Source organism: Anser cygnoides, chromosome 14 (assembly GCF_040182565.1).
Source record: "Anser cygnoides isolate HZ-2024a breed goose chromosome 14, Taihu_goose_T2T_genome, whole genome shotgun sequence".
Lineage (NCBI taxonomy): Eukaryota > Metazoa > Chordata > Aves > Anseriformes > Anatidae > Anser > Anser cygnoides.
The window spans coordinates 10,176,419-10,199,439 of record NC_089886.1 but is presented as its reverse complement, the minus strand read 5'-3'; the positions used below and the strand labels follow the sequence as shown (position 1 = coordinate 10,199,439).

At 37.4% G+C, this 23,021-nt stretch overlaps 1 protein-coding gene across 2 annotated transcripts in view; it reads left to right on the top strand.

The window, feature by feature from the left end:
- Positions 1 to 21,570, top strand: part of CPEB4 (cytoplasmic polyadenylation element binding protein 4) — a 42,710-nt gene extending 21,140 nt beyond the window's left edge. Inside the window, exons 3-9 of one of the 2 annotated variants that reach the window (XM_013191837.3) lie at positions 7,411 to 7,434; positions 9,438 to 9,611; positions 11,933 to 12,022; positions 12,675 to 12,793; positions 13,692 to 13,806; positions 14,022 to 14,203; positions 17,651 to 21,570. In XM_013191837.3, coding sequence (XP_013047291.1) covers positions 7,411 to 7,434; positions 9,438 to 9,611; positions 11,933 to 12,022; positions 12,675 to 12,793; positions 13,692 to 13,806; positions 14,022 to 14,203; positions 17,651 to 17,878 — 932 coding nt within the window. In that variant the 3' untranslated portion in view covers positions 17,879 to 21,570. The remainder of the gene's footprint in view (positions 1 to 7,410; positions 7,435 to 9,437; positions 9,612 to 11,932; positions 12,023 to 12,674; positions 12,794 to 13,691; positions 13,807 to 14,021; positions 14,204 to 17,650) is intronic. The other variant, XM_013191838.3, reaches the window with a different exon arrangement.
- The last annotated feature ends 1,451 nt before the right edge of the window (positions 21,571 to 23,021 follow it).

The following is a 23,021-nucleotide window of genomic DNA, read 5'->3' as shown; positions in this document are numbered from 1 at the left end:
CTGGGAATAGAAATAGTGATTCAGATAAGTCCATGCTTAACTTTTGTGTCTAGATTTTGCTTTCTGAAGAGATATTAAGAGCCCTTAAGACTTTTTTTTCCCATTTTTGTTTGGAATTCAAAACAAATTATTTAATTCTTTTAGGATTTATATTGTATGTCCTAAAACCACCAGCTGCTCTACCTAAAAAATAAATTCAAAATATTTCAGTTAATTTTAGTAGCCTCCTAGGAATATCACACTAAATCAAGTAATCCAGGAGCATTTTTTCCTAGTGGGCAGTCTCTGCATATACCTGAATGACTATGCAGCAGACTGAAATCTAGTTACTTAAGATATTTTGAGAGACAATTGTGATATATATAGATTTGTGTATTCTTTATTTACTTTAGTACTTAAGCATTAGGTATAACGATAAGAACTTCTGGAGAGAGAAATCTGAACATACATCTTACAGTAGATTTATCCTTACTTGGCTTAATTTATTATTTGTTGGAGCGCAGATTGGCTAGCTGTGATGCCAGGAGGTTTGGGGTTTGCTTTCAGTATATTAAACAGTTGGATTTTCAGATGAGTGGTTCAGTCATTTGCGTATTTCTAGATAAGCAAGAGTTGAGTGTCCTCAGAGGCACACAGAGCCGAGTTCTTTCACTTTTACTTTCTTAGGAATCCTGTCAACAGGGATCCAGCTCTGCAGTCAGATTGCATAGGTGGGAGAAAAGGATGAATTTGGCCTGTGGAATGTGGGGACACTTGTGGTAGACAAAGTGTACGATACTATTCATAATAAATTAATTAATTTCCAGTTTTTTATAGTACTGTTACATAATAATATTTATCTTGGCACTAGTGTTAGTGCACAAATGGCTGGGGAGATGGAGTCAACTTTCTGAAAGCATTCTAAAAATGCCTTGGTTGTTCACGTGTGATTTTAAATTGTCGCAATAAATAGTGTTGCTGTCCGGTCCTGTATACCACTTTGAATCTAGATGGAGGAAATAAAGTGCCGACACTTTTCAAAATATAGTTTTCTGTTAATTTTCCCCTTTGGAGTGGGGGTGGGGAAGTGTGTAGTAAAGGTTTTTTTCTAATATGTTCCTGGAAAAATCAGTGTCTTGTTTACATTGTTATTGTAAAAACAAAAACTGGGGAAATGTTTTGTTGCGGAGCCTTGAGCGTGCATGATGGTGACTTGCTTGTGCTACTGTTTCCTTATTGTTTGGGAGTGAAGTAAGAGGATGCTTAAAAAAGGAACAAAGCCGTCACGTTGCATTCCAGGCTGCCTTGTGATCATTCCTTCCACAGACAAAAATAAGTTGCTTTGAACTTCTTATTGTACTTAAGGAACGCTGGTTTTAAAACTTGCAGCATGTTAGTATATGCCAATGTAAATTGAGCTCTTGAGAGTCACATGCAGGAATCGCATTTCAAGTTATTCATTAAAGCCTGGGCATAATTCAGCCTGTTCTTTTACATAAATTGTTAGGCTGATGGTATAGGCAGATACCAGCATCTCTGGAGGGTATGCTATATATAAAGCATCCAGGAACAGTGCCTGTGAACCATGGCCACAAATGGAAGGTTTGTGAAGTTTTTGCATCTTTTCTGTGTTTCAATAAATTCAGTAATAAGTCGTTAGAGGCTACCAATCGTTTGTTATTGTCACTTAGTAAATAAATCCTGCCTACCAGTATTTAGCATATGGCATCCTATTGTTTCCTTCCTGCTGTCAGAAAGTCCATCATTAGTATATATTTTGGACCCTGCTGGAAGTCACATTTGAAGTAGTTCTGTAGCGGAGAACTTGATTTGCTCTTTACTGGCGAAGTTGTGCAATGCTTTTCCTTCTCCCAGCTGTAAACTCTACCTTTAACTTGTTATTTTTGAAATGAGTATAGTAATAGCTTACATGTTCAAAAGATAAATGCTGCCAATTATTCCATGTCATAAATGGGGAGAGGTAGTGAGGGAGAAGATTGGATGTTTTTGTAACTTCTTATCTATTCCCTAGAAGTCATACATGAATATAAAATAAAGCTTAGTGTCAGCAGCAGTAGGGCGGCTGTTTTTCTGAAATACACGTATAATTCAAACTAACATCCATTTTGCAGCGGGGGGTTCTGCCTCATGATTTGCTTTTCTGCTTTTGATTTTTTATCTCTGACCCTGTGGGGGTTCCTGGAGGGAAGGGAAGAAATACATTCAAATATGAGTGGTATTTATGGGTTCCATTTGGATTGATTTGCTATAACCCAGTGTAGTATAATAGGAATTATGAAGAAATATCGGTACCTTATAGACAAAGTTGTAGCTACGTGCAGGATTTAAAGCAAGTCTGTTTTGGAAAAGATGTCTCTGTATTATTCCGTTTGGTGGCAAAAAAAAACTTCAAAGTTACCTTTGAAGCTTCTGTATTTTTGAGATGAGTGAGACTCGGTTTGTCACCTTTCACGCGGAGTTAAGTTGTTGTTGAAATGTGTGAAAGATCATCTTTTGAGGTTCAGCCCGCATGGCACTCTGTTAGTCTGGCAGACTACCTGAGAGCATCAGCTGTAAAAGGATAATAATGGTGGTGGTTTTTAAAGCTCTCACACAAACCTTAATCCTGGTGTTTTAATAGTTACCTTTTTTCTTTTTTCCCTTTTTTTTTTTGAACCACGTCTAGGACTTTCTCTCCCAGTTGCCCAGCCTGGGAATTAGCTTGAGCTTCTGCCAGAGGTGGATTTGCATGCGTGCTAGGCTAGGCTGGCTGCTGGGGAAGCCTCTGGTCCTGCCTGGTGCAGTGGCAGTGAGTCCTGGTACCGCTGCAGCTTCTGTCCCAAAACGTAACCGCACAAGCCCCTTGGGAAGGCAGTTCTGTAGGCAGGTTAAAGCCCCGAACACTTGGAGCATATGGGACAGGTCTTGGGAACAGTAGCTTTGACTCTGGTCATTCTCAGCTTCTTCCCCTGCTGCCCTCCCAGTTATTTGTTGCGTAAAGTTGTCTACAACCAACCCAAAAGTTATTACGCTGATACTCTGTGCTCTACAGCCAGGTGCTGCCTTTTTGCTTTGTAAACCCAATTGATTCAACATTATCACAGGTGAATCGTTGTTACGATCAGAAGAGCCAGCACTAGAAGGTTTTATAGGTGGCTTCTCTTTAGGGTTTGGGAATAAACGAAACTTGTTCAGCTTTTGTGTGTTGGCTGTGTTTTGTGTCAGGGACCTGGAACTGAAAACGAAGGATTCTAGTCAGACCTGTATGCTAGTGCTACCAAACACCAGCGACTTCATTTCATTAGTGGTCTCAGCAGAAGTAATGGGTAAATATTTGTCTTCAAGCATCTGGTTTTACTTGAAATAAAGCACAATACTTGCCTCTACTATAGTACTCTTGTTTTTCAGCATTTGCTTGGACAGTTTGGATATAAAGTAAAGCTATATTTCTCATCACATGCATTTTTTTTTTTAATATATAGTGTTTGTTTAAAAGTAAATAGCATTTTTTCTTCTATTTTTTGGCATCTCTGTTGCTTAATTTTGCAGGATCTACACCCAAAGCACTTCTGTGATTTTTACAGTGCACCCAAATGTAATCTGCTTTTCTGTTCTCATGCTGACTTTGACCCTGCTAAAAGTGTGACAAATATGCATTCTCCAGACATATAGGGGTGTTTTAATTTTTCTAAGGTTATCGTAATCTCTCTTATATCCCTTTTTAGTACCTTGCTTGTGACAAAAGTTTTTAAAACAGTGATCATATTTGACAATACGATAAAGATGTCTGTGACTGTAAGATGCGAAATTCTGATACTGAACAAATTTGCTGTCAGTTTAGACTTGCTAAAAAAAAACCTGCTCATTATATTCTGCATTGACAGAGCTTAGACCATGCATCCATCATCTGTTTTGTTCTACAGTCAACATAAACTATATCATGTCCTCTGGATGATTTGACAGAAGTGAGATTATGTGCTTGAACTGAGTAAAAATTTTTTGCTCATATGCACGTCTTATGTCATGGAAGCATGGCCTAATTATTTTTTCCTTAACGTTTTAGAACTAAAATCAAGGACTGCATAACAAGCAGTACTTTTACTTGACTTGACAGTCACATGCAGCACTTTATGACACTATCCACTTTCTGTTGAACTGTGATCAACCCCGGCTGCCCACAGGGAGTAGTAGGGAAAAAAGATAATAAACTACCCTAGTTTGTATTTAACGGTCTTGTTCGTAGCACTGTCAAGCTTGCTACAATTTCAAAATATAGTTCAGTACAGAATGTTTTAGAAATAAGTCTGCGCTGTCGAAATGTCAAAAACGATACAGGCATAATTTAGCTTTGAGCATTCAGTTGGGCTGTTCATTCCAGGGTATTGTTATGTTTATTAATACTAATTAGGGATGCTTTGTTTGGATGCTTGCTTGGTTCTCATAGTCGTGGTGTGGCCTTAGCAAGCTGGGATGAGACAGAAGATCCAGAGCCTCCTGCTTGCTGGTCCCTTTGCTTAAAGCAGTCTGCCTCTTGAGCCGGCCTTTTTATGTAAATCTCCCACAGTTAATGGCACAAAATACACCTGCAAGGGCTCCCAGTCTGCAGAGTGGAAGGCAGCAGGAGCCAGTAGAGCGCTAGGTGCCCAGCCTGGGCACAAACGTTGCAGGACAAGCTTGTAGTAAGTTGGGAGTTCAAGTGAGTTAGGGCTCCTGCATGCATCCATGCTTCCTCAGCAGGATGTCTTTGTCACCAGGAATGGTGTACTTCATGCAGAATTGCCCCTGTGGTTACGCACAACATGCTGGCAGTCTTTTTGGTGCTTCCTATAGAGAGAAAAAGCTGAACACATTTATTAGGCACGTTTGTGAGGTACAAAAAAATGTTATTTTAAGAGAGAGGGAGAGGGAGATGGTCAGGAACCCATTAAGTGTCTCAGGTGAAGAGACAAAAATTTGAGAGGGTTGCTTGTTCATTAGGTTTGTTAAATAAAAGACTAAAAGCAACAGATTCTTGCAAAAATATCAGAGGCTTTTTTTCTTACACAGAAAGGAGTGTGGCAAGGAGTGCTGAGGTGGCAGAATATATGAAGCAGCTGCTAATAGCATTTCAAATTTTGGACTGATTTTACTCCATACGTTATTAATAAACAGTTGAACTGGTTGCATAAACACTTTATATTTTTCAGGTTTTGTAAAAAATAATTCTTGCTCAAATATCCTATGAGTTTAATAAATCTGTCTTAGGCCCTTGATGCATTTATCTGAAATACTAAATAAATGGAGAAAAAAAATAGATTTGAGGAATCCAGCATTGCAGTTGTCTCATTTCTCAGCATGGGTTGCTGAACATTAAATCTTTTTCTCCTGTTGGTAAAGTTACCTTAAGGCTTCATTTGTGTTGGAGCTAGCTGGGGTAAGATGTCTCTTAATATGAAATTATGAAAGCCAGAAACAGAACTGGTAAATCACAGTTAGCTGCCTCCCTGCGCTGCCAAGAGAGCATTCTTTTCTTTCAGTGCTGTATTACATTGTGCAAAATTAGTGGCATGTGATGAGCTCTGAATTCAATGAGCAGAGAAAGTTTGTATCTGTAGTGCACTGGGGTAGTTTGTAAGCTGTGGCTCCTGAGAGATGCTTTGAAATGTCAGATGTTGGGATTTGTGGGCTAGATGAAGCAAATGCAGAAAATAAGGAAATTAAGAAAAAAAAAAAAAACCAAACCTTAGTACTTAGTTCTCAAAATCTCTTCAGTAGTATTTGGCAGTGGAAATACTTCATAGCTGGTGAAGAGCTTTTTTTTGTTGTTGTTGCTGTTTTCCATGCTGGGAAAGGAGAACAAAATCCTATTGTCTTGAGTGACACAGGTGGCAAAGCAGTGAGGAGCCCGCTGACCTAAATTGTGGTCACAGATCTGCAGCGAGAATCGTGTCTGTGCCGAACGCTTTGCTGCCAAGAATGGGTGTTCCAAGTGAAGGAGATGTGCGGTTTTGTTAGTAATTTAGAAACCACAGGCAAGATTTTTATGGCTTTATAGGCAGGGCTGTTTTTGAAAGTGCTTGACGTTTTCTAAAACGTGCAAATGCTTCTGAGCTCTATCAGAAAAGCTGGAAGGTTGCTGATTGCTTTCCACGAAAGACAAATTTCTTCAAACTTTCTACTTTGAGGACTGAATGAGTGTCTTGGATTTCTAAATTTATAACTACTGTGGAAAAACTATACTTGTAAAGCCCTTTAAACTTCCTCCACGAAGCTAGTATCTATCTGTGTGAACACTCGAGGGTATGCTCCAGTCTGAAGACTAAGGCTTCGTTATTTTTGATTCTTTATGTTAATTGCGAGCTTATCAGCAAGACATCAGAGACGTAAATGATCTTAAAGATGCTAAATAATCATGAAGTAAATTAGATTGATATGATTTTTATTTTGAAAGAGGAAACTGCTTGTGTTTTGTTGTGGTTTACAAATATTTAAATGCTTAAACTAATCGTCAGCCTCAATTTTGAATGAGGAAGCAAAATAAAATGTGCGATGCGCTCAGAGTTTCTCGTAGTACTTGCCAGAAGAATACAAGTTCTGAAAACAGTTGGCCTCCTTTCAGATACAGATTTTAATGAGATTGAAACAGAAAGAATGTGCAAGTTTGATTACAAAGTTTAACCATGCTCTGACAACAGGTACTGGAAGCCAGCATAGAAAAATGCTGTATTTACTGGTGGTAGAATTGATTTGTTTTGGAAAATGAAAAGTAGGAAGCAGGGGGGAGCTGTTGCATAATTCCAGTGAAGTACAAAGTTAGTAGGGGAGATTCTGTGCTGTTGTGCATGGGCTGCGGGAGGTCTGACAGGCAGCTTTAGTGGCCCGGACGTTTTCTCCTTGACTTTAGGTTTTTCAGCTGCCAGTAATAATTTCAGCCAAGGATTCTATGGGTTGTACAAAACATTTGTTGCAACTGACTTTCAAAACATAAATAAACACAACTGTCTTCCACCTTCCTTGTGTTAGGGCTTTTCCTGGAGTTCAGATGAAGATCAGTGTTAGAATATGCTTGATCTTGGCGAGGAGCAGAGCATGGGGCATTGCAGGATGAGTGTCAGTGGACCTGGTGCATGAGGAAAGATCGGTTTACTTACAGACATACATCCAGCAGAGGAGGAAGGAATAGATACTACAAGAAATGTGCAAATTAAGAACTAAAATTGTTTTCAGAAAGTCTCCTTGAGTATATTTTGTCAGCTTCAAATCAACATGCTTCCCCAAGAAGTAAGAGAGGTGGTGCAAGGAAGGCATGGTATCGTGGGTGGGAGGGGAGGCCAGCTTGTGAGCACCATCTGAAATGACCAGGTTTAGAATCACTGAGTTAGTATAAAACGAGGTCTTTTGGTCCTTATAACAATGTTTGAAAGGCTGTTTTCTTTCTCATTTAACATGCAGCAAGGACATATGGGAGAAGGCGAGGTAACAATATTCCTATTTAATTTTCTAATGTTGACAATGTCTCATGGGAGAAAAACATTTAAGTTGTAACTAGAAGGCAAACTCCAAAATATAAGATTATAAAACATCAGTTTCACATAAGTTTATGTAGCTTGCATGCCGTAAATAAACATTTTTACTGAATTAGGTAGTACTCCACAATAGCGCTATGGGGGCTGAAATGATCACAGTCCTTTCAGTGGACATCATCCATATGATTTGTTATACTGCAGAGCTATGTTGCTGTTTGTGTGTATGTAATGAATGCTGGAGAAGCTTATTTTGGTTCTTTGGGTGCTGATGGTTTTCTCGACACAGCATAGACTATAGTGAATATTTGTCCTGGCCTGTTAGCTTGAAGAACCAGATGCTGCAAGCATGCATGTTAACTTATCTCACAGCAGTGGGAATGCTAATGAACCTAAAAAAAGATATGTTTAGGTATGGAGAATTGCTCCCTTCCAACACTGCCTGCAGGACTGGGGTCTTAAGAGATGAAACAAATGGCATATGCATCAGTTCATTAGGGGAAAACAAAATAATATTGAAGTCTATACTCCAACATTGTTATCATAATACGAAACCTGGTTTGCCTAGTTACACTAGTAGGCCTTATAGATGATTGCTATTTTAATCAAAGGTGTAAAAAGATTCCTGAAATTTCAAATAAAGAAAGCTGACCACGTCTTCCGTATTTTTATTCATATAAATTCTGTGTACTGTTGATTTTATTTTTGCTTTCAACCTGTGAGCTGTTTGATTTTTGCATGGAAAATGTCTGGATATTGGAATCGGTCAAATTTTCAGTTTTCAAGATGTTTTTTCATTTTTTAAAATGAAGTAAATGATAGTAATTTATTTTCAAAGAAAGGAAACAGAGCAGTATAAATTAACCTTAGCGATACACTACTGTGATAGATTGTAATGAACTCTGAAAAAGCAGACATACTATAGCATAGCATAGGCTATGTAAGAAAATCTATCCTAAAACATGTAGCACACCTCATTTATTGCTTACTTTATGTATATTTATTCCTAAAAAACTCATTAAATGAGTAAAAATCTGTTCAATTTGTTGTCTAGCTATTGAATAGTGTAACTAAAGAGAGAATTCATGGATGAGATCAGTTTGTATGCTCTATTTATGGTATTATATAGTTGCATTTATAAATTAGAGTATCTTATTTAAAAGTAATATTATTAATGAAATCTGTGATCAAGGATTATCACAGAAGAATATTGGAGGGGAAGCATGCTTACATCATTTTCTCTTAGAGTGAGTCCATTAACGAAACTCTTTTGTAACATCTAAGTAAACTCGCTTCTAGGAATGGCACAGTATTGCCTAGTTTTCAGTCTTCACTTGCGGTAAATTACAGCGGGTCTTCCTGTTCTTATCAGGATATTTTAGTTATTTACAAGTGGGTGGCTTAGGATATGTTTTGATATCAGGTGATTTAAATGTGGAATATGTCTAGCTGGTAGAAGTCTTGTTTTCCCATCTGCACCATGAAATTTTATCTGTTCCTTGTAAGAAGCTGTTCATTGGGAAATTATATATACGGCTTAGGTTTTAGCGTCTGCTGTTGGGAAACTCCCTACAAAGGGCTTATATTCTCTTCTGTTTTGAAATCTTTTTAAAAGAAATCTAATTAGGAATGTGGAATTTATGGAAAATAGTCCATCTGAGCATCCATTCAAAATACCTTTTTGTTTCAATTTTTCATTAGCTATAGTGCAGTTATGAACAAGGTAGTGACCTTTTTCTCTGAAATAGTACATTTGAGTTACTAAACGATACTGAAAACTATAAGGGTCATGTAAAATTGAGAACATAACTGCTAATTAAAAGGGAAGACTGCAAACAGTTCTACTGCCAACGCAGCAAGTAGTGCATATTTATTTTTTAATTTAAACAGTGCGTGCTTTGTTCTGTTAGTATGTTTTTTTCCTTCTTTTTTTTTTTTTTACCCCCCCCCATTCAGGTCAGTCTTCACTGTTTCCAATGGAAGATGGGTTCTTGGATGATGGACGTGGGGATCAGACTCTTCACAGTGGTTTAGGATCACCTCACTGCTTCTCCCATCAGAATGGAGAGAGAGTGGAACGGTATTCCCGTAAAGTCTTTGTCGGCGGACTGCCACCAGATATTGATGAAGGTATGCTCAGAAAGTCTTATTCAGAAAAGCTCCTTTTGGCTTAATGACAAAAATGTGGTGTGAAAACTTTTGTCTGTTAACTACTGAATGGTTGTTTTTCAAACTCTACAGAAAAGCTTTGATGTGTAAATGGATCTTTGTATACCACCACTTTCAGTTCATGGCAAATGTGAGATAATTCAAACTAGTTTTGGCTATAGCAATATTTCGCAGCTGAAGAACAAAAGTACTTGTTATCATACCTTTATCTGACTTTTACAGTATAAATGTTACAAAAAGGAGGTACAAAAATAAACAAGTAAATATCTCCCATTGAAACTCACAAATATACACAATACATTGCAATCATTTTATAGTGACCAGAAGCTAGTAGTAGGAAAAGTATTGCTAGTAGATTTATAAAGTTTATATAAATCAGTAATTCATATTTGTAGGTTTATGTATAGTTTCTTAGATGTGATTTTTAGCAGTGATCACATCCTGTGGTAGTTTCTAATGGATGCATGGTGAAGGCCACAATTGTGAAGCTTCTTTTCACCAGAAATTTCTGTATTTTGCATGTGTCAAGTATGGTGGGATAATGGTTAAAAGAACTACAACAACTGTAAATCTGCAAAGCTGCATTTCCTTGATTACAGAATTGTTTTAATACCCACTTTTTACGTCAGGGAGAGTGACTGTGATACGCTGCAGTGTGTATTCCTGCAGCATGACAGCCTGACTTTCATGTCAAACATAAGCACTACTTTTATCCTGTTTACCATAGCTTATGCTTTCAGCACTTAAAAGGTCAAATATAACACAGTGTTTACAAGAAGGAAAATCTTATTACATTTTTTTGGGTGGTGGTGGTTGTTTTTGTTTATCACCTTTGTTCTTTCAACAGCGGATGAGCACAAGAGTAGTTTTGTCTGTGTGAACTGTAGTTAATGAAACATAAGACTTCATAAACTTCATAAACATTGAAACATAAGACTTCATAAACATAACATTGCTAAACCTGTGCTAGGAGGGTAGCTTGAATTTTTCAGAGTTGCTTCTGTCAGCACTTTTGTTAAATGCACAAGTGTGAATCACTTATTAGGGCTACGTAATAAGGTTTTTCTGAGAGTATTTCTAGGAAGCATTTTATGTATGTGTTTTAACATGAAATTTGTTTTAAGTGCTGTTCTAAATGAAGGTTTATTTTAAGAGGTGTGTAGTTAAGTATTGTTTTCCTTGCTTTAGATCCTCATCAGCGTGTAACCTTGACACACCGCCATTGCTGGATACATTCCTGATGATCTGTAGTGCACAAAGTGGCTGTCAGTACAGTGGCTCGTCAGTTGCTGTTTCATTAGTAATGTCATCAGAGAGTGTAAACAGACTGAAAAGAACATAACCAGTAGCACCTTTTCAAACTTCTGAGTCTGAGGATGGAAAAATTCTCTAAATTATTTATTAGGAACCCCCATTGTAGAAGGCCCTGTAGTACCTTAAGCTGAACGCAGCTAAGCAGTGTTCAATTCAGATGATGCTACAGCAAGGGGAAGTTTGTTCATTTTGTTTCCATATTTAATGAAAAATTCTTGTTAATAGAACTTTTAACTAGTGGTGGTTGAAATGTTTTTGTGGAGAAGGGAATAATCACTTAATTTCAACAAGAACAGAATTGTAACTAGTGGACTTCTGTGGGACTAGCATATAAAAATTTTTACCAGCAATTTTAGGTGAAAGGCAGATTTGAAATGGAAGCAAAAATTGCTTCTTGAAATAGTAATACATTACTTGCTATGTCTCCTATAGCATTACATAACGATGTCATGTAAGTTTACTCTGTGTTAGTTGGAGGTCAACCTCAGATAGTATTTGCTGATGTGGCACTGGCATGTGATATGAACAGGCGTGGCTGGGTCCTGTGATAATCCCTTCGTTTTTCTCCAGTCAATTATAAGACACATTGGCAGAGCTGATTGCTTACTAGCAAGTCAGCAAGTTGTCTTTCTGCTTTCTGGGGGAGAACAGGTGAACGGGGGTTATGATAGCTGTGAAGATGCAGTGACTCAATTTCTGTAACCCCATTAGCGGGTTACAAACTTTTGTTTATAATCATCAGTAAACAAAAGCTTGACCTTTGAACTGTCTTGTTTTCTAGCATTTATTCTGACTTGTCTTAAAGATTTCCCATCAGCAAGAAAACGTTGCTGTGAATTGGTGAACTGTTAAAGAGTCACAGAATATTTATTTGTAGGATGAAGCTACATGAAGTCTGTGTTCTTCAAGTGTCTTGCATTCAATTGATTTTAATTTCAGTTCATGCTTTTTTTATACTCTCATTATAGATGAGATCACTGCTAGTTTTCGTCGCTTCGGACCTTTGATTGTAGACTGGCCACACAAGGCAGAAAGCAAATCTTATTTTCCTCCTAAGGGTAAATATCTGATAATTAATACCATATGAGAATTCTAGAATTCATTTTTCTTAATAAGGCTCCATTTTAAGCATTTTATTTCTTTTTTGTGATGATGACCCAGTGTTTAGGGGAAAAACAGTTGAATCCTGGGGGTTTATAAACTGATGGATTTTAGAATGTGGCTTTGTAATTATTCTGCACTAAAATGATTCTTCTGTAACTTCCTGTTTTTACTTTATTTGGTTTTCTTTTTTTTTTTTTTCTGTTGTTACTTGTTCTGCTTTACTCATGTTTATAATAATAGACAAAGCTAGTCCTCTGTAAAGGGGCTAAATGCTGTCCACAGAAGCCAGGGAAGACTTATACTTTGTATTAACAACTGTTGTGGGAAGTGTGCCTCCACAGCTGTGGCTTTTGTTCAGTTCTTACTACTGGCTTATCCTTCTCAAAGGAAATGGGGAGAGGATATGCTGATCAGCAATCTCCCTGCTTTCCGTCATGACTGCAGAGGGCTTGCAGAAAGCTTGGTTGGGAATGTGTGAGAGCATCTTAAAGTTTGTCCCTTACTGTATGGTAGCATGATGACATGGTGCCAAGCATAATTTTGGGTTAAATTACTGTGCTATAGGTGAATAGAAGAAAGAAACTGTGTTTGTTTTCCCTTTTGTAGGATATGCATTTTTGCTGTTCCAAGATGAAAGCTCTGTACAGGCACTGATTGATGCATGTATTGAAGAAGATGGAAAGCTCTATCTTTGTGTTTCCAGCCCCACTATCAAAGACAAACCGGTAGGTAGAATTTTCAGGGCCCGCACAATTCCTGTGTGATAACCAGAAATCATTCTCTTCAGATGCCTATTTTTCAGTCTTCAGAGTGCTAATGTTTAAATTTCCTTAAATCAAATTAAGTTCTCCAAAAGAACATCAAGTTACATATTTTTAAAGTAGACATCAGCAAGTTTTTGTCTAGTTACAATTCACACTTCTGTTAGTAAAAGGTTTGCTAAATTTCATCTTTGATATAATAAATATATTGTCAGACAGGTGTTCTATGCTTATTTAATAAAATGTAGAGTTCATATTGTCTATAGTGTTGTATGTAACTTGTTTTTACAGAGACAAATCCAAAAAACATAATTTGGCATGGAAGTACAAGTTGTTAGTACAAACAGTCTTGTGGCCAATGCAAGTTTGTTAATAGTTGGAGAGACTTCTGCTATATTCCTGTACTTCAAATTTGGCCAGCTGTAAGCAAATGTAAAGCAGCTAGTTTTGCATAGTAAATAAACATACAACTTTGCACATTGGAGCCTGTTCCATTGAGATAACGGTAGTCTAGTGCTCACACTTGGCTAGAACAACACAAATTCTGTAGATACGTATGCGGTAGTGTGGTTCATACAGCACAGTTTAGTCATGATTAAGTAAGTGCGTAAGTAGAGGGTGAGTTTCTTCCCAGAAATTTGGGTAACAGGGAAGTGGTGAAATTTGGTACGATTAAGTAGTCTGTCTTTAACAGAGCTTATTACCATTTCATTCTGAGAAACGATTGCTGAACAAGTAGAAAGCGAGTTAAAAAATAGTGTCAATTAAGAGGTTTTCTTCTGTGTAGGATACTGTTCTAATTTATATTACTGAGATACTTTGAATTGTGAATGGTTAAAAAAAAAAGGCTTTTTGTCCGTAGGTTCAGATCCGGCCTTGGAACCTTAGTGATAGTGATTTTGTTATGGATGGTTCACAGCCTCTTGACCCACGAAAAACCATTTTTGTTGGTGGTGTTCCTCGGCCTTTACGAGCAGGTACACTGCGTGTTCCGCAGCACTGGGCATGTTGAATATGCAGTCTGATATGGGGAGCAAGGGGGGAGAGAAGTTGGTTCAGCAATGGAACTATTACGTGTTCTTGATGCTCACAGTGGGGAACATGAATACAAATGGACTGTTGCATTTGATGCCTTTTAAAGTGGAGAAAAATTTACCAAGTCTACACTGTTTCGTTTTCCTTTCTGGTTTAGTGGAACTTGCAATGATAATGGATCGGCTCTATGGAGGGGTGTGCTATGCTGGAATTGACACAGACCCTGAGCTGAAGTACCCAAAAGGAGCTGGGCGGGTTGCGTTTTCTAATCAACAGAGTTACATAGCTGCTATCAGTGCTCGCTTTGTTCAGCTGCAGCATGGAGAGATAGATAAACGGGTAAGGTCTTCAAGCATATTCTATTTTTGTTCAGTGCCTTCTCTAGAAATGGTTTTCCATGTAAATGTGTGTCATTGTGAAGACTGTAAATGTTATATCAGATTCATTGCATATTTAGGGCTAGATTGTGCCACTTAGATACAACACAGAATAAAAATGAAGGAGTGGTGCAAAGCTATTGCTTCTGGAACGTGGGAGGCAACTGTGAAGCAGACTTTCTCAAATTGCTTAGCATAATGGGAAGCATGTCAGCTGCCTTCCCCTTTTATAAGAATATTGCATTCGTCATATGCTCCCACTGCAAGTTTTTGCACTTGTAGTATTTGCAGAACGTCAGGGAGGAAAGTATCTGCCAAGGGTGGAGCAATTCTTACTCCTGTTCTGCATCTTTTTAGAGAGTGGACAGAATCTAACCCTAGCGTTACACATTGTGTGCTGAGTGTTCCTAAAGAACACCATGGTAATGCATTGTGAACTCCTTAGTGCATTACAGCCTCACAGTCATCCTGCACAGCTTATGTAAAGACTGTGCTCAGTTAATTGTTTCAATGATAATCTACTATAATTATTTCTTGCTAGCTTTTATTAATTTGTTAATATAAATTAATGGAATATGCCAAATATATCTGCCATTTGCTTGCTTCTGCCCTCTCATCTATATAAAATGTGACTATGCCAATTACAGCGATCTTTGGGCCACAGTTTTGAGAAACTGGGATCCTTACATCTAGTGTTCTTTCTAACTCACATTCTTTGTCTCTGGATTTTCCTTACCTGACTCATTATTGATTTTAATTTGATTATTACTACAAAGGAACCCCCCACACGCACACTCGGCTGATGATCTGATTATCATTTCACTTCTCCTTTGGCTATAAAGCTTGGGTAGAAGAATTATAACAGTTTGACTCAGGGCCTGCGAATTGGAATGTCTTTGTTCCAGTCTTGGCTCTGAAATAAGTTCTGTATGGCTTTGAACAAATAATTTGCGCTGCCCTTGTGCAACTTCTGCTTGCATAAGAAGACACTTGGGTGAATAGGTCCATTGAAGCTGTTGGGACTAGAAATTGAAGTAAGTACTTGTGAACTCCGGCAAAGATTTTGCAATCTGTTTCCTCTTCCTTCTCTCCTCCCACTCCTTATTTCCCCATTCTGTTTGTAGTTCAGAAGAAATGTGGGGAGATAAGTGCTCAGAGGGTTCATTATAAGAGTAGTTGGTCGCATGAAGCATAAAAATGCAACAGTTGCAATACTACTTTTTACTAATAAGATGCTATTTATTATTATTATTTTCTAATAAATTTTTTTTTGTAGAAATAAAAATGAAAGTAGTAACAAGAAGGATTTCCTGTAAAATTAGGCAAGGAAATGCTGCTAAAGGGTATGCTCTTCAAAGAGGTAATGCAAACTAAACGCTCAGTGGCCTGCAGCACCCACCACTACAGAGCTTCTGATGCATGCCACCATCCTAGAGAGTGCCTGATGAAGTTGCTGTAATTTAAGCTACTCCTTGGGAAGACTCCACATAGGTAGCACAGGTAACAGTTGCAGGACATGTTGGGCATATGCACTTCAGCACATACCGAATGAATGTGCTGAGGACTCTGGCTAATACCTATGCTTTGTAAACTTGCACAGAAAACAGTGGAGTAGTAACAGGCTAAAGCAAGCAGATAAGTAATTTAATTACCTGTGCTGTAGTTTGGCCTTTAGGTTGCAGCCTAGACCAGCTTCTGAATACATAGGCGCAGATGTAATAGAGTTGCCACGTTAAGGATGCCTGTGCAGCATAGCTGTAGTTTCTCCTCTTAGCACTTGCAGAAGATGCTCGTCATTGAGTACCTGACCTCAGACTGCTTAGTAAACTAGGTGATGAAGAGAGAAAGTGATAAGATGTTAGGAATATTTGCCTTTGCTCTTTTACATATTCATTCTCCTGAGCTGGCACGGAGGGGTGTTTGAGAAACAGAATTCTGGCAATGGAAGAGGGGGAAAAAGGCTGCTGTATTGTCTCCAAGCAGCTTGTTTGTACTGTTAGCACAAATGGCATCAAACTACTGCAGTGCCCTGCCTGGACTGTGATAAAACTGGGTAAGTTTAAAAATACGGGAACTTGTGAATGCCCTTATTTGAATGAGCTGGCACATCACTGAGATCTGTGAGATGTAGAAGGGCCCATTCCTAAGCCAGATGCAGAAATAGCAGGATAACATAGAGATACCAGTCACAGTCTGTATATTTGGACATGGTTGTGAAAATACCTAATGGCACAAGCTTCAGAGAAGGCTCACAAACGCTTCTAGGAGAGGAACTTGTATGTATGCTTTTTTAAGGGGAGGTTTTGTGTTGCGCTTCTGAAACGTCGCATAGACCTCTCATAGTCCTAGGGAGCAGAGGAGTGGGAGTGGAGGTGATTACTGGTTATGAGGTGCAACGGAGCCTTTAGGGGATGGCAGTGCTGCAGCTGTGATTTAAACACGTAGGCATGTCTAAACGAGCTGTGCTCTAGCCAGCTTGTGTACCGAGAGTAGCAAGCATTGCCTTCCTGTCACACAGTAAGCATTCTGGAGTGCTGTGGGCAGGGTTTTGTAGCCCACAGTACAGCAGGCTTGTTTTTGGTATGCAAATGTCTAGATTAAAAGCTAGTAGCCTGCAGATGTTTCAGGGTGGATGTATCCTTGGAGCACCAGCTGGTAAGTTCCTGTGAGTCATTATCAGTTAAGAACTTGAAGAAATTTTTCTTCTCCTTTCTCTTTTGCTGTGCTGAATTACTTCTGCTCATCTGGCTCTTAATGCCAACTGCATTAGGTAGTCATCAGTCCCATTTTAAGCTTCATATTTGACACCAGCAAGATTAGATGGGTCTCTTTTTGCTGAGTGGACTAAGCCACAGAAAAAAAGAAAACAGAAATGTATGTTAAAGGTAATGATTTATTTTTTTTAAGTTGAGAATTTAGGCATTGCAATTTGCAGACTATATGCATATTTAATCTGCAGTTACAGTGTTGTGTAAACAGTTTACATTCCTACCTGAATGGGAGGAGCTTAACTGTGCATCACCATACTTAACAATAAACCCCCAGAATTTTCCAGTAGTTTGATGTGAATCTGTGTATATCAGCCTTGTAACAACACGTTCATTGTTCCTTTCTGTAAATAAATGACAACATGTGTGAAACTGATGCTGAGCATTGGTTTCTGTTTTTTTTTTTTTCGTCAAGGAAGATGGTGGGAGCAGAATCATTCTCAAGTTAAGTGCCCAGGGTTTTTGGTGATTAAGGGCTATGATCAAGTGTAATGAGGAGGATAATTCTCGTCTGTGTTGTTCCCCACGAGAGAACTGTGATTGCAATCCTGCTAGAATACAGACAGTATGTATTGTGGAACTGTCATCATCTACATTGTAATTAAGAATTGTAAAACTTTCTTCTCATTTTCTGTATACAGGTGGAAGTTAAGCCATATGTCTTGGATGATCAGCTTTGTGATGAATGTCAGGGGGCCCGTTGCGGTGGAAAATTTGCTCCATTTTTCTGTGCTAATGTTACCTGTCTGCAGTATTACTGTGAATATTGCTGGGCTGCTATCCATTCACGCGCTGGCAGGGAATTCCACAAGCCCCTGGTGAAGGAGGGAGGAGATCGCCCAAGACATATTTCATTCCGCTGGAACTAAATGATCACTGCAGTGCTCATATGCAGGCCTCAAATTAAGTGCACTCTTCTGTTATCCTGATTATCCCTACCCCACCCTGCCCTTTCTCTTATTCAAGATAGCATGTCCTTTTGTAGTAGTCTGTAATTTAACAATAGTATAATGAAAGAATGACCTATAATATGGGTATTTTGTAGAATCTTGTCATTGAAAACTGTATTGGGAACTCCTTTTCGTATTGATAACATGTTGCAAGTGAGTTGCATTCTCTTGTCTTTACTACAGAGAGAACACTTGATTTCATGCAACATTTTCTTAGAGGAGAGAAAAATATTAAGAAAAGAGAATTGAAACAATAGAGTATTTTGTTTTTTTAATTAAATTATTGTTAATAAAGAACATAAGAATACTTTTATTAAAATAACCGTGTAACAATAACACTATCAGTCTGTTCTGACACTTTCCCCCAGGGAAGCCTGTTTTTGCCTCTCTTTTTGTTTTGACTTCACATTTTTCCAGCAACAGATGAAGTTAACATTTACCTATCAACAGGAAAGAGCATGTTTAAAGCAACAAAAATGCATGAGCAAAGTTGAAGCAGCATTATAGTAATGTTTTTTTTCTTTCTTCCTTTATTTCTCTTTTTCCTTCTTTTTCTCTCTCTTTTTTTTTTTTTGTTAATCTTTTAAGGGTTTTGAGGCTGAAATTTTTGCTCGGTATATATCCGACCTTGCCTCTGACTACCACCCACATCCAAATTAGTAATGAGATAGGCAGAGCTTATTATATTTTCATCAAAATTATTACATTTTAAGAATTCCTGAATGTAAAAGTTGAGTAAAGTTACTACTGAGGGGGGGGGGGAGTGCACTTTTTATTTCCTTTAAGAAATTCAATTGTCTGGTTACAGCCCTAGAAATCCTACCAAAGCTAGAGTAATGACAACTAGTTAACTGGCATTTCCTCTCCTGAAGGATAAATATATAGATTTTATTTTTGATGGCTATATATAACTCTATATCCTAATATACTAACATTCATCAGGGGCCAGCCTTTGCTCTCCATTTTGACATGAAAAAGTAGAAAACCTAAAGATACCTCAAGGATATCGCTGATTTTTACTGAAGTTTTGATATTCAGATGTGTCACGCAAAGCAAATTGGCTGCTTATTGGTTTCCCATCTTGGATGTAAAGTTAGTTTTAAATACCCTCTAACTTAGTTGTAACAGAAGGCATGAACCTAAGTAGTTTCCAAGTCTTGTTTTGCACTGTTTTCTGAATTTTTGCATGAAACGGTGCGAGCATGCATATGCCTTTCTTACTCTTCCTGTAGAAAGAATTCCAGCTAAGGTTCCTCCTCTTCAGAACTTAATATGGAGAAATAAAGAAACACAGGTATTTGAAGTGCCAAGATTGCTAAGTTAATGCCTGCTTTATTATAAATAAGTTCTACCTTGAGAAGCATTAACACAGTACATGTTAATTGAATGATAAAGAGTGGGTGCAGGGGTTTAGTTTGAAATAGTTGAATGAAGGAGTAGTTCTGAAAATTATTTTTGTTACTTTTGAACTAATGCCCTGGCCAACTTCTGAACTGATTATTTAGCAGTGTGCAAACAAATTCAGTGGCAATCTTCTAAACTGCCTGACCGGCATGGTACCATCCTAGATTCTCTCAGACCAAAGACTTGCCTCAGCACTGCTCGGAAAACATCTGCTCCGTTGAAAGCCTTTGTCAGCCCCCTCATCCTGTTCCCCCAGCCCAGATTATCTTTATGAGAAGTAGTTTTTATTTTCAATACAGGCTTTAATGAACTATACCTTATCGAGTTCCAAAGGTCAAAATGGAGACATTTGCTGTCTACTAGTCAAGTATAGAAAGGGAGCTGCTTTTAATGAAATCCCTGAAAATATTGACAACAGTAATGCAAATGCAGAGTGCTCTTGTGTAGATTGTCAGGGACTTTTTTTTCTCTGAAGTACATAATTATAGTTGGAATGTTCCTTTAATTTTTTTAATGCTTGTAGGTGGCTTGGGGTGTGCTATTGTGCCGATCCTACCCAGTAAACAGGTGAGATGGGTTACCATTACAAGAAATAACACTGTTTGAGAACTAGCTTTGAATAATAATTTTCCCTTTGTACATGACCTGCTGAATTTCGGTACAGTGTTTTTGTAGCTAACTTATTTTGTCATGCACATAATGTATATTTGTTATGCACTACTTTTGTATATCTTGTTTTTCCAACAGTGAGCATTTTTAGGCACACTTTTCACTGACGGGATATCTCTTTATGCAATACCTCAATTTTTCATATTGCAAAGAGTAGCTTTTTGTACTTTTATTACTGAGAGATCTTCATATACTTCATTTTTTAATATAAATAATTTTAATAAATTTTATTTTCTTATATTCTGCTTTTTATACATTTCAGTGCTCTGCATACATTTTGAATTATGGATGTTGTGCACTGGCAATGCTATTTTAGAATCTGCAGAGAAAAGAAAGCATGTTGCTTAAACATCTTAGCCCAGCACCAGGTATTTGGTGTACATATAATTTAAGAAATAGTATATGTAAAGTTGAGAATTAAAGAAGAAAAGCATGAAAGTGACAAATGACACTGTCTTTAGACCCTGAAATTTAAATGCATAAATATAGTGTAGAATTTAAAAGTAAAGAAACATCAGAATTGTCTACCGCTTCTTACTAAGTTTTTAAAAATTATACACAAATGCAGACGTTTTTGGTGAATGTTTAGCCATTTTTAATATTAATAAAAAATTGATGTTAGGTGTTTGATGCAGAAATGTGTCTGCTCTTTTAAATTATATTTAAAGAATAAAAGAGAGCCTGCTAGGTGGCAGGCATGTAATGTTAGTATGCATGACTAATGTAAGAAATTGTTATTCTACTAATATTCACTTGTGATTGTGTGACAAGCGTGTTTACAGATTATTTGGTTACACTTCGATTTACAGGGCATAAACAATTATATACATTACTCTGTACTTAAATAGTGATTACATGTCCTTCTGATTACATGGGATTTGTAGTTGGGGTTACCATGTAGCTCCAAACATAATTAACATGTAATTAGTTTACCAGTCTTAGGGTATCACTTCAATTTGCAAAGGGGTTAATAAGCATGTAGTTTTATCACACTAGCATGGCACTGGCCATGTATTTACAATGTAGTTACAGAGTAATTACATGGTTATTTTTGCAATGTAAAATAAAGTGTTTCTGATTATTTTATATGTAAAGGAACCCCACTGCCCCGTGCTTTTTGGTATAGTATATACTTCTCCATACACAGACCTCTGCAGAATGCAAATTTAAAACTTGCAGTGAGTGAATTTAGCGTTTTATAAGGATGCTGTTGGAAAGACTTGATAATTCACCCCTTTTGTTTTTAGAAGAGTTAAAACCTTCTGTTATAAGGTGATTTAAAACTTGAATGTGATGAATTGTGGCAAGTTAACTTCAAGTTATGTGCAATACCTATTTCAGACTTCTGGAAGATCTTTGCAGTGTAATTCTTTGTTTTTAATTGCAGACATTTAAAAATGTCATTTTCTACTGTTCTAGTAAATCCTCTTTCTTGCTGGTGTTTCTAAAGAAAAGAATCAGAAATCAATCTTTCTACTAATGTAAATTTGAGATTATTTTTAAAAAAATGGAATAAAAGGTTTTGGTCATTTGCTTTATTTTATTATCTTATTTTAAAGCTACTGTGATAGCATTGTAAGAATTGGGACAATATTGTATTCAACTGTTTTATTTTTTATATTTTTAAATTTTAAAGTATAATTAGTTTTTATAATTTTCATCAGATTTTTTTGTTATATTTTTTGGAAGTGAAACTTTTAGCAAGTGGGTGTCTAGTTTTTACTAATCCCTAATATGTTTTTCCCCCAATGTATTGCTCATATTATCAGAAGGAAAAGTTATTTAAGTATGTCAGTTAATTGTACTACTTGGCTGAATTTCCATATAGTTTTTACTGTGTATGGGGAGGTTGTAGTATTTATTATAGCATTTTAAATAAGGGTAATTCATTTTTTATTAAAGTCATTTTCACGTTTAAGTTCATATTTTTGTATGTTCTACTCTAAGTTATATAACACAAGTTACTTTTTTTAAAGAGTTCATTTGTTGAAGTGCTAGTGAAAAATTAATGTTATTAAATAGTTTGCAAATGACTATTTATACCAGTATGCATATAATTTTTAAATATTTGTAATGTGAGATGTTGAATGAATAAAACTTTTAACTCAATGCTTCTTCTTAACCTTTTTTATTTTAAGCTTCCTGTAGATACATGTTCCTTTGTGGCTGAAGCTCATGGGCCTTGGGAAGTGATTTTGATGAAGTGTATGGCTCACGTCTGACTATGTGATGTGTAAAGTGCTTAAGGCTGAGTTCCGTGGCCCTGTTCTGGTCAAAACCTAGGGCATGGTTTTGTAGGGGGCGTGTGAGGGAGGTTGTAACCACTTGAGAGATGTTGAGTGCCCTGTACACTGCATTAAATTGCTGCAAAATAAATGTGCGGTGCTGCAGAACTGGAAAGGGCAATGTCAAGGGGGCTGTAGAACTGCTGTCTGTTGAATCAGGCTGTAAGAAGAACCATTTTTACTGCTTAGGTCCAGATGTCTTTAGGGAATGTTGAACACTATCTACTTAATTTTGTGAATTTGGTGCTTGTTGAGTATTTGGTGCTTGTTGAGAAATCTTTGTGTAGCTCTGGAAAAGCCTTCCAGCAGTTTCAGCACTGCTGTTTCTGTTTTTTTCTGCTGCCTCTTAAGTGTACCGGCCTAGCCAAGAATTACGGTTTGATCAATTTCTTCTACTCTGTGCTGTCTGCTGCTAATTCATAGGGACAAAGATGAAAACCACTACACAGCGAAGACATCAAGCTAACTGGGCAGGTGACATATTTAATGAGAAGAATACCGCTGAGGCACATGCAATGCATGACTTGACGTAAGTCAGAAACCATTGTGCAGCTGGGACAAAAAGATAACTAAGCCAGGGCCCGTGAAGGCCAAACATGGCATGGACAGACAAGGATTCTTTTTTACTTGTCTCACAGTTGTAATCTGATACTCCCAGAAGGAAAAAGTCTGGAATTTTCAAGAATGTTCTTAGATGAGCTTGC